The 12,016-nt window shown below is 33.7% G+C and overlaps 1 protein-coding gene across 3 annotated transcripts in view; it reads right to left on the bottom strand.

The window, feature by feature from the left end:
- The window catches only part of LOC145278247 (uncharacterized), a 1,121,062-nt gene that overhangs the window by 56,846 nt on the left and 1,052,200 nt on the right, over positions 1–12,016 (bottom strand). For all 3 annotated transcript variants that reach the window (XM_080130545.1, XM_080130539.1, XM_080130552.1), the window contains one exon: positions 1,944–2,299. In XM_080130545.1, coding sequence (XP_079986671.1) covers positions 1,944–2,299 — 356 coding nt within the window. The remainder of the gene's footprint in view (positions 1–1,943; positions 2,300–12,016) is intronic.

Raw genomic sequence — 12,016 nt, 5'->3', positions numbered from 1 at the left:
AAGTTGTATTTTCTTTTTAAATAAATAGAAAAAAGGGTTTTTAATATGAATATCAATACACTAAAATCCCAAGTTTTATAGGAGTTAAGATATGCATATTATTTTATTTTTTTTACTGGTGACTTTATTATTTATAATTAATGTTTCCAACATTGTGTTAAATTTTAGTCATAAATATCACGTTGCTGTATAAAAAAATATTTTCTTGACTCGCCACATAACCCTTTATTTATTGGGGTAACATTCTTTCATTCCAGCAGCCATAACCAGATATAAGACACATCACCCACACTGAAGATTGCACCTTCAACCTCCAGGAGAATGTCATTTACAACTGAATTTTACCAAATACAATTCTAGTATGAAATTTGAAAGACTTAAATCGATACTTGTTTTTATATGAACATATTTTACTAGTTCTCACTATATATTATTACTTATTCCTACAAATTATATACGAGTCAATGGTGGATTCGTGGCTTGGTTTGAATCTTCCAATTGGCAGAAATTGCCATCCTACACTGATGCTTGCCTAAGTATGAAACACTAGTGTCTGTAGGTATAAAAGTATATACTATATATATATATATATATATATATATATATATATATATATATATATGAGAGAGAGAAACGGGGAAGGAATTTTATTACATCATCAAATCAATAAGGGTTACAGGAAAAGGAATATAGGGGGACACTTCTTTAGGCCATGGCATTTCAAAGCTGAATGCTTCTCGTCAGAAGAGAAAAAGCCGGCATTATACAAAAGTAAACGTAAAAAGACAACAAAATGTATGCTAATTTTCATCTGATCTATCATCTATATATTAATACGATAAGGTGTGTGTTATTTTCTGTGTCACTCTTACATCCGGGTCGTTTAATTGTTATGTACTTCCATTTCTTGTCATAAATAATTTTACTAAGAATTCTTCATAAGTTTTGGTTTCGGTTATAGCTGATGGCACTGAAGTCACCTATTTTTTTTTTTTCATAAATAATTTTTTCAAAAATTCTTCATAAGTTTTGGTTACAGTTTCGATTATGGCTGAAGGAATTCAAGTTATACAGATGCATATATTCGTTTCATAAGTTTTTATTTCGGTTTCGATTCAAGTTAATGCACCCAAGTCATATGGATATATATATATTTTTTTTTGAAATCGCAACATTATAATATATGAAAATCGATAAAACATTAACGATAATAATATATACGAAATCTGCAAGAATTAAAATATCATATTTAAGCGTACTTTACAATCGGGCTTTGCTGGGCGTTCGTGCTAGCTTAGATAAATACTTTTGCAGTTTTAACAAAAGAGCTACAATAATATCAGAGCATCTCTATTTACACTGAACATCTACAGAATGCCAACATCAATATAATACATGGAATTTCCACAGGTTCCGCTAGTTTATAATTATTGGTTTCCATATGAAATTAAATTCTATACTAGCTCTGCTTATAAAATTGATTACAAAACTCAGTTAAATTTTAATATATTTTCTATTATGAGATACTCATCAAAATAAACCTTTTTTTACTTTTTTTATTTATTTATTTTTTCTTTTCTTTTTTATTTATTTTTATATTTTTTATTTATTTATTTTCTCTTTTATTTTTCTTTATTTATTTTTATATTTTTTATTTATTTATTTTCTCTTTTATTTTTCTTTATTTATTTTTTATATTTTTTATTCATTTATTTTCTCTTTTATTTTTCTTTATTTATTTTTTATATTTTTTATTCATTTATTTTCTCTTTTATTTTTCTTTATTTATTTTTTATATTTTTTATTTATTTATTTTCTATTTAGTTATTTTTTTATTCTTTATTTTTATTTATTCATTTTTTTTTGTACATCTTTTCATTAATAGTTTGATTTTTTGATTGGTACGACTAATGATTATTATGTTATGGATGAAATTAATTTACCTTTTGCTCTATTTCAAAGACTGCTGGTAGATGTGGTGGTATACCATTCTTTGGAATCACATTGTCCAATTGTTGGTCATCATTTAAATCTTCATGGTTACTTTGGAAACGTTCTCTGTGGTCTAGATTTGCTTTGATGCTGTTTTCATTGTTGTCATCTTCGTTGTCATCGTCATCTGTGTCGCTTCTTCTGAAGCCGTCCCGGTTGTTGACAAAAATCTCACCTTGATTATAATTCCGCCTTCGATCAACCATATTGTTGTCATAGTAACGATACCGGTATTTATTATTAGCTTTTGGACGGACAACTCCTGCTCGCCCCTTGATATACCAGCGCAAGGGAAAGTGCAGAGAACCTGGAAGGAAAAGATAAGTTTTATTTTGTCAATATACAAAAGTAAAAGAAGGTTTCTAGGAAAAAAATATGGCAGAGAAAGATATAAGGCATTACATCTCACCAACACTTTTATAATGTACTTCTTTAGGTTGTAAAGTTTTCAGAATATTTTATAAAGGTGTAACGATAAAATTGTCGCCCTCGAAAAGACGACATGATTCCATTTCCATTTGATGAAAACCGGTTTTCTGTTGCAGACCATCTATTAGTTGACCAGTTGTTTACAAATCCCAAGGGCGATAAGAGCCTTCTATCATGTCTGAAAGTGACACAATGTTCAACGATCGATATCGGAGATGCGCTGCTGTACAATTCGTCGCCTTTACTGATCCAAGAACCATTGCCAACACCCTCTAAATGCATCGCTGAAGTGTTACGCATAACAGGGACATACCAGGGTGATGAAAACAAAGTTTCTGTGCATGGTTATGGTCTTTCAACTGAGGGCCACATCATGCCACCTCACATCTTCGAAGTCGACTTGAAAGTCAACACCAAGATGTACCTAAATGTGCTGAAAAGTGTGGTGATCCCCTAGGTGGTTGCTGGTAGACCCTGGGTGCGGCAGCAGAACTCTGCACTGGCCCACAAATCCAACACGACCCAGGCTTGACTTCAGAAGAAGTGCTACAATTTGGAGCCTTCTCTCACTGGCTGCCCCTCCCCCCCTTTTTTTTTTACTTGTTTTTGTGTTGTACGATCTTTGTATCATCAACAAGGATTTGTCTAAGATTGGAGGGGAGACAATTATGTTCTTTGATTAAATGTTGGTATATAATGTTGGTATATGGTGTTGCATAAATGCAGAGTAAGTCTGCCGGACAATGTTGTTGTTGTATGTCCAATGTATATGTTAGTCTTGTGTTTATTTTGGGAGTTACATTCTCCTAGCGGATATCTGAACTTATATACAACATTGGTTTGTTCTGTTTTTATAGCCGGGCAGGAGTTGTTTTTAACCACAAGATTTTGAGGTCTACATTTCTTGTAGTAAATAATAAATTTAATTCTATTGTTGCTATCAGCAGGAATTAAGTATCTATGAACGATGCTTTAAATTGTCTTTGCTTCAACTCTAAAATTTGGTTGCATTTCTTTTCGGTAAAATATATTAATAAAGTTGGCATTATGGTTCTGTCTAATATTATTGTCGGGATCTTGAAGGAATTGTAGCGTTAGTTTTTATTTGTCCATCAACAATATAATTGGGAGAGAAATTGTTGATGAGTATCTGCTTTATATTTTTATTTCAATAAGTAATGTTTTTTTAGTGGATGATATCAGTTTTTCGCAATTTAATAGATTTTTAATTAAAGCTATCTTGTACTCTTGCCAGCACTCGCTCTTAAAGTTCAGGAGGCTGGAATTTATGCTGGTTGTTTTTTGTATACAGATGTCTTAAAAGCATTATTGGACGTAAGGACGTCAAGGAATGGAATTTTTTTTTATTCAATTCTGCTGTGAATTGAAAGATTGAGTTTTTTTTAAAAAAAAGGTCTTGTAGTTTGAAATCTTCATTATTTTCTGCTTAAATAAGTATATCATCCACAAAGTGTACATATATAAGGGGCTTTATATTAATTTTCAAATATTTATTCTCTAGACCTGCCATGTAGAATTCACTTAGGTCGGGTCGGTCCCAGGACAACGTTGTCCCACCAACTTACTATTCATTTAAACAACACCAGCGCCATATACCAACATTTAATAAAAGAACATAACTGTCCTCTTTATTCAATCTTAGACAACTCCTTGTTGATAATACAAAAATTGCACAACATGAAAAAATTTTTTTTTAAGTTAAAAATTCTTCATTAAAACCCATCATCCTACTATAAATATTATAAATCTCACCTGTCTGTTTAAATGTATGTATGTATGTTTGTATGTCTGCCTAAAACTTTCGACAGAGGAGATGGATTTTCACGAGATCGGTATCATTTTGAAGCTTGACCCTTCGGATGACAAATATCGAAAAATTGGCTAAAAACATCAATTCCTTTACCCTCAACTGGGTACATTTCTGCAAGGAGGGGGTCGCTTTTTTCACCGATATTTTCGAAAGTCATCCCCTCTTTTCGATTGATTAGCCTTCGCCACTTTGGGTTTGGCGATGGACGAAACAGCAAAGACGTCATGTTTTTTTTTTCATGTTCTTTTTCTCTTTCACGGTACGAGTTCGAGCCTGCCTACTACCACAGTGTTTGTTTTTTGTTTTTTTTGCTCAACACTCTCCAAACACCCGGGCAACGCCGGGCAACACCTGGTACCCAAACTAGTCCTACTATAAATAACATCGCATTAGAGAAGAGCCACAACGTGTTAAAATGTCTGGCATAGCACGTAAATGACGGGATTTGCCAATATTGACCTATGGACTTGTGCATTTTAATACTCAGATTTTTTTAATCAACTTTTTATATATTTTTAACCTTCCATCACTCGATAAAATTTGTTGTATATTTTACTTTTCACTTTTTTTACTTTCTATTTTCGCTCCTACCCACTTTCACCTCATCAACATCAAAAGATGATTCACAGTCGAATCGAAAGTGCTCGTGATAACTATGGAACTTTCATCAATATTTTCGAAAATCAAAAATATAAAAGAAATAATCATAAAGCATAGTATCTCCGTTGTATTCAATAATTTCTGCTGAACTCGGTTTTAAAAATCTAGGAAAAAGCTGTCGGCAGAAATATGTGTTCATTCTGATTTTGATTTCAATAAAAAAATATTTTATTGCATACCAATAAAATATTCTTTTTCTTGAAATCAAAAATCAAAATGTATGCATTTCATAAAATGAAAGGAAAATAATTGTGATGAAATCTAATATAAAAACCACTTTAAAAGCATTATCGAGTTAAAAAGAAAATTAAATGGTTTTCCTGGTAAATCGATATTGTCTAATGTCTTTTTTTTCTTCTTTTTTTTTTCAATTTCTTTCTTTTTTTTTTTTTCATCGTGTCTAACTTAAACATAGCCCTGCTTTCTTAAAACAACACGAATAAACAATCATAAAAAATTATGGAACCGCATAAAATAAGTAACATAACTGATAAGTTAAAAAAAAAAAATGTCTGAATAGCTATTTTCACCTGAAGATGTTTTCAAAGAACTATTTAAAAGAAAAAAAAAAGAAAAACAAATGTTTAACTGACGCTAAAAATTTAGATTTAATGCGTTGCATTGTCGGTTCATCTCATTGCTGTCCACACAGTGACATGCAGAGGTTTGGTGATGCCCGGCGTCAACTCATTGATTACGTGCTCCAAAGACTCAAGTATAAGTCCAAGTACTGAGAAATATTATGAGAAAGGGATATAGTTTGAATATGATTGGATGACCTTTCAATTTGACAGTATGAAGTCATTGCTTTGTCATGCTCCCCCCCCCCTGCCCCCAGTTTTTTGGGGTTTTTTTTTTTTTTTTACTGTGCTCTACCAAAGTTTGGTTTACGTGAACAAGTTCTTGAATTAGCCATCCTCTTAAGTAATCCAATTTACCAAATTTCCACTGCTAACAACTGCTACAACATTTTCCCATTAACCTTTATCCTCTGGGTCTTGATAAGTAGCGACTCCTTTGTAAAAAGAAATTAATTAATTAAATTGTTTTTATATATCTTTGTATTTTATTTGCTACAGTCGAATAATTAATACAGAGAAATGTCTGTAAAGTCTCCGGAACTGTGATTGAAAACCTAAACGTTGTATCTGAAGCATTACATAAACCGCGAAACAGGAGCCTACGTCTACTGCTCTCACCACCCTGCATGCCGCCGCTTATATAAAGATTGCTTATAATTCTTACAATGTTTCGGCCGATATAATCAATGATATTTTTCACAATTACTCTTATTGGTGGAAAGAATGTTTTGCTTTTTTTAAATTTTTATATTTTGATGAAAAGAGCCATTGTTAAGGTACACCTGCAGAAGGTCAGAGGATAAAGCAATCGAAGCATTAGGAGAGAGACGACCCCAGGATGAAAACAGTAGTTTAGATAATTCAACTGATACAAATTATCAATCTTTATCTAAAAAATTAAAAGACGTTTTCCTTTTCTATTATAATGAAATGTTACACTGCTACCACTACCCTTTAAAGTTTTATTTTCAAATCATCAGCATAGTCGTAGTCATCATAATCGTTCTAGTCAGTTTAATGTCTGTTTTGCATACATTGTACAGCTTTTAGAAAATTGAATTCCAAATGAACCTATCTCTGACTAGGTCTTTATTTATCCCTCTTTCTTATGATTCTATTCTTATCACTCATTCCTATGTTGTCTTAACTTTCTCTCTGTGAACTTTGGGGTTAACAGATAATGATCGTTAGTTATATTGATTTGTTTTGTATTACACAAGGCTACTTTAAGGTTGTTTTTTAGTCGCATGCAAGCAACTCTATAAATCACTCCGTCGGTCGGTTGGTCAGTCTGTCCGTAACATTTTTGTGCTTGGCCTTTTTGGTTAAGATCAAAGGTCTGTTGTTAATAGATGCTGTTCTTAGCTTTTTAAGCTTTTCTTGGCCTTTTGGCCAAGATCAAACTGGAAGTGGAAACCCTTCCATGCTAAGGTATTTTTAGTTGCATGCAAGTCACTCCATCGGTCGGTCTGTAATACATTTACATTTTTTTTTTTTTTTTTTAAGCAAGGGGTATGAAGTAACATTTTTGCCCCCCGATTTATCAGAGAGGGACCTATGTTTTCAATGGGTCCGTCTGTCCGTTAGTCTGGATGATTGACGAATAACCGTCGATTAGTTTTTCCTGAAATTTTTATTTAAGTCGTTTCAGCCCATTTTTCGGTCATTTTAGTTTATCTGTAAAAATTTCATGTCAATCTTACATTCACGCATTCATTCATTACACGAGAGCACGCGACTAATGGCTATCGGCCTTGTTTTTATGCAAATATATTTCAAAAGACGAAAAGCAGATTGAGCACTCTTCATAACACTTAACTAATCATTGCCAAATACTTGTGTACACTCTTTGTTGTCGAGTGTATGGGCGAGTTCTGTTCATACTTTGACAATTGGAAACAGTTTTTTTTCTTCCTCTTTTGGTTTTCATTTCAAAGAAATATGTGAGAATGGTTCGAAAAAGTTGTGAGGTGAAAATAGCTTTTCGTGAATACATTTTATTTAAACATTTTTTTATATTATTTCTTTCAATTTTACGTGTATTGCATCCACATATAAAGGCATATTTAAAAAGCAAAACTGTACGACAAAAAAATTCTCAGAACACAAAAAGTAAAATAAATAAAAAAGAACAAGTAAAAACGTTTAAAGAAACAAAACATAAAAGAAAAACAAAAAAGGTGGTTGTGGTTGAGAAAAACATGAATAGGAAACTAAAAATTTTAAAACATCACAAAAAAGTCATTCACAAAAATAAAAAATTAAAAATAAAAAAATACTGAAATAAAGATAAATCAACGCATTGGGAATTTTTGGTTTTGCTTGTTTAATAGAAAAGTTTTTCCCATCAATGATACTTGTCGATTTATACCTTTCCCAACATGATTAGTGTGTGTTTGTTTGCTTGTATGTTTGTTTTTGCTTGTGTGTGTGTTTTTGCTTGTGTGTGTGTGTTTGTGTGTTTGCTCGTGTGTGTGTGTTTGCTCGTGTGTGTGTGTTTGCTCGTGTGTGTGTGTTTGCTCGTGTGTGTGTGTGTGTGTGTTTGCTCGTGTGTGTGTGTGTGTGTGTTTGCTCGTGTGGGTGTGTGTGTGTGTGTGTTTGCTCGTGTGTGTGTGTGTGTTTGCTCGTGTGTGTGTGTGTGTGTGTTTGCTCGTGTGTGTGTGTGTGTGTTTGCTCGTGTGTGTGTGTGTTTGCTCGTGTGTGTGTTTGCTCGTGTGTGTGTGTGTGTTTGCTCGTGTGTGTGTTTTTGCTTGTGTGTGTGTGTTTGCTTGTGTGTGTGTGTTTGCTTGTGTGTGTGTGTTTGCTTGTGTGTGTGTGTTTGCTTGTGTGTTTGTGTTTGCTTGTGTGTGTGTGTTTGCTTGTGTGTGTGTGTTTGCTTGTGTGTGTGTGTGTGTGTTTTTGTGTGTTTGTGTTTGCTTGTGTGTGTGTGTGTGTGTGTGTGTGTGTTTGTGTGTGTGTGTTTGCTTGCAATAGATCCGATACGATTTGAACTCGTCATAGCAGATTTCATAGTCTATTATATCAACCCAACTCTTCAGGGAACATTTTTTTTTACAACAGGGTTACCACATATCAAGGCTTGGAGGCCACTCGAGGATAAGGATGAATGTGTGTATTGTAGTCATTGGAATAGTAGTGTAGTAATCGTTTATAGTGGAAATTTGATATAAACAGATTATTTGTGAGGACGGTTCAACAAGTACTTGTTTATGTTGGACTTGAAGATGACAGCATTGTAGTCAGCTGGAAAGCAGACCAGCAGAACAGAGTTCCACATGCGGGTAGTTCTAGGAAAGAAGCTTGGGTTTAGGCACTGATAGGGAGGGGATTTAGTGATAGTGTTTTTGGCTAGACGAGTGTTTTTTTGGTGAAAGATTGGCAAACGGGACCATAGATTGGACCTGTTGGAAATATATGGTTACACAAAAATTACTCATTTTCCTAATTATTTTATATGGAAAAGTTACATCAATAAAACAGGTTTCAATTTATTACATAGATTGTTTTGCAACAGAGATGCAACCAATTTTTTTAAACAGATTTTTTACTAATGATCTTAAATAAAAACGGAATAACCAGATTTAGACAAAATGACACAGAAAAATAGAAAATGATTGATATTTGTTTGGAAAGTCAGAAGATAAGTTTCTTCTCCCGGACTCTCACTCTCAGAAAGGATTCCAAAAAGAGTCTCAAATTTAATAGGTCCATTACTATAGGCCAACTTCCAACCTTTGCACGGTCACCGCAGCCCTATGTCTGTTTTACAAGTGATTTCATGGAATATACTCTGATGAATTCATAGCACTTGTGCCCCCTCGACATACATATTCCTAACTCGACAAACAAAAAAAAAATCCCCTTTATTTTTGAGCTCCCTAAATGCCAGAAAAGCTTCTATTCTAATAGTTTCTTCTTTCGGATTGGTAGACTTTGAAATTCTCTCCCTATTTCCTGATTCCCTAACTGTACTAACCTTCAGAAGTTTAAATGTAATTTGAACAGACATCTCGCTGCCCAGCTCCCCATAGTCCTCTGTTAGACACGATCCCAAATAATAGCTCCTTACTTTTCAAGTGGCAATATGCCTTGTTTGGAGTGAAAAAGATTTTTTAAAAGAAATTAAAAAAAAAAAAAAAGTGCTTGAGATTCAGATTGGTTTTGGTTATATCATATTTTTTCTAAGATTGTTGACAATCATGACGTAATGTACCTGCAACACTATAAATGAGCTGTTTGACCAGGAAAAAAAACTGAAAAGTTGCTGTAAAGGACATGTACTCCAGCGTCCAGTCATGCCTGGAAGCTGTGGTTGAGGCTCAGTGTAGCATCTTAGTGTGGGCTGTATTCAGCAAAACATTCTTTAAGATATAGATTGACTTTTGTGAATACATAAACTATTGGCCAGGATATGATGTTTTCTTCTTTCCTTTCGAAATTCGGTTTTGAACACTCTGTACATGTATGAGATACCACTTTACATTCAAAATACAAAAAAAAAAAAAAATGCAATTGCAAATAATTATTCCTCTCGGGCCAGATACCAATATACGTTCAAAGAAAGTTGTTTTAAGCAACCGAGAGTACATATTTCGAGAATCAAATTTCCACTCAAAAACGTTGCTTTTCCCCCTTTCCCCAAGAGTCCTTAATATGTGTAGCTGATTTGGTTGCTTGCCTTGTTCAAAGTGAGCACGGCTGAAAATGTATTCAAGAGAGATATCCCTCATGGCATCATCCCAGCACTGCAGAAGAGGCGGGTGGGGAACGTTCCTAAAGAAGGATTGTATATAATCAGAACTCGATCTGCATTAGCCATGGATGAGATGAGAGTTGTTTGATTATGTCAATATCTGGTTAGCCTGAAGAATTACAAGGTTGATCAATTGAAGAGAGGTTCTCTAGAAAAAATATCAATAAATCCTGCTTGCAATTTTAAGAAATATAAACATCAAAGATCCTGATAAAAAAAACATGTTCTATGTATAACACGCATACATCTATTTATCTTTCTCTTTGCACAAAAAACAACAGAGTTCGAATTTCACAACTAGCAATAATTATTTCTTACACTGATGACTGCGAAAGCATGAATCACTAGTATCTGTAGGTATAAAAAATAATTATTAATATTTATAATATGCAATAGCCTGATGAGTCCTCACGAGGATAAAATGCAGAAAATTCTGTGTAACATTGTGTATATGTATATATATATATATATATATATATATACAGAGAGAGAGAGAGAGAGAATGACAAAAGTTATATTACAAAATTCATGATGTTGACCATCTTATAATTTATTCCTTTAATTCAGTTGATTTATACAATTCTTGACAGTATCTGTTTCGTAGCGCAAAATCAATCACTTAATTATTATATCAATCAGTGAATCTATTATGCCCTTAACTCATCAGAAGAAATAGCAACAATGAATCCGTCAAAAGGAATTGAAATGTGATTTGACATGGTAAAAATCCGAAAATTGGAAGAGAAGCTGTAGTTACCTTTATATTTTTCTATTACACCATTTTGAATTAATATATATATATATATATATATATATATATATATATATATATATATAGTATCACAAAAGTGAGTACACCCCTCACATTTTCGCAGATATTTAAGTATATATCTTCATGGGACAACATTGACAAAATGACATTTCGACACTGAAAATTAATCTGTTTTCAGCTTGTATAACAGAGTTAATATATTTTCCCCTCAAAATGACTCAACATATAAAAGCTAAACTCCTGCCAACAAAAGTGGGTAAACCTCTTAGGGAAAGTTGTCAATATTAACATACACCATGTCAACTGCCAATATTTTGTGTGGTCACCATTATTATCCAGAACTGTATTTACTCTCCTCGGCATGGAGTTTTCCAGGGCTTCAAAGGTAGCCATTGGAATGCTCTTCTACTCCTCCATGACGACGTTGCGGAGTTGGCGGATATTTAAGACTTTGCTCACCACTACTTACTACATCCCCCAAAGATGTTCTTTTGTGTTCAAGTCTGTTCAGTAAAGCAGTGGTTGTCTTGGATGTGTGTTTTGGGTCATTGTCATGCTGCAACACTACCCTGCAACCCAATGTTTGGAGGGAGGGGATCATGCTCTGCTGCAGTATTTGACAGTACATGTTTGAATTCATGTTTCTCTCTATGAAATCTAACTTCCCAACACCTGCAGCACTCATGCAGCCCCAGACCATGACATTCCCACTACCATGCTTGACTGCAGGCATGACATATCGTTGTACTCCTCACCTGGTTGCCATCAGAACCAAACAAATTAATTTCCATCTCATTAGACTATAGGATAAGGTTCTAGTACTCCATGTTGACATGTTATCAGCAAACGTTTTGCAGGCTTTCTTGTCTACCGTCTTCAGAAGAAGCTTCCTACTGAGGTGACAGCCATGCACACCAATTTGATATAGAATGTGGCGTATGATCTAAACACCAACAAGCTGACCCCCCCCCCACCTCTTTAATTTCTGCAGCAATGCT

This window comes from Euprymna scolopes, chromosome 1, assembly GCF_053919585.1.
Source record: "Euprymna scolopes isolate OS-2025 chromosome 1, ASM5391958v1, whole genome shotgun sequence".
In the NCBI taxonomy this organism is placed as follows: domain Eukaryota; kingdom Metazoa; phylum Mollusca; class Cephalopoda; order Sepiida; family Sepiolidae; genus Euprymna; species Euprymna scolopes.
Note: the sequence above shows the minus strand (reverse complement) of the source record. Positions and strands in the feature narration are given on the sequence as shown.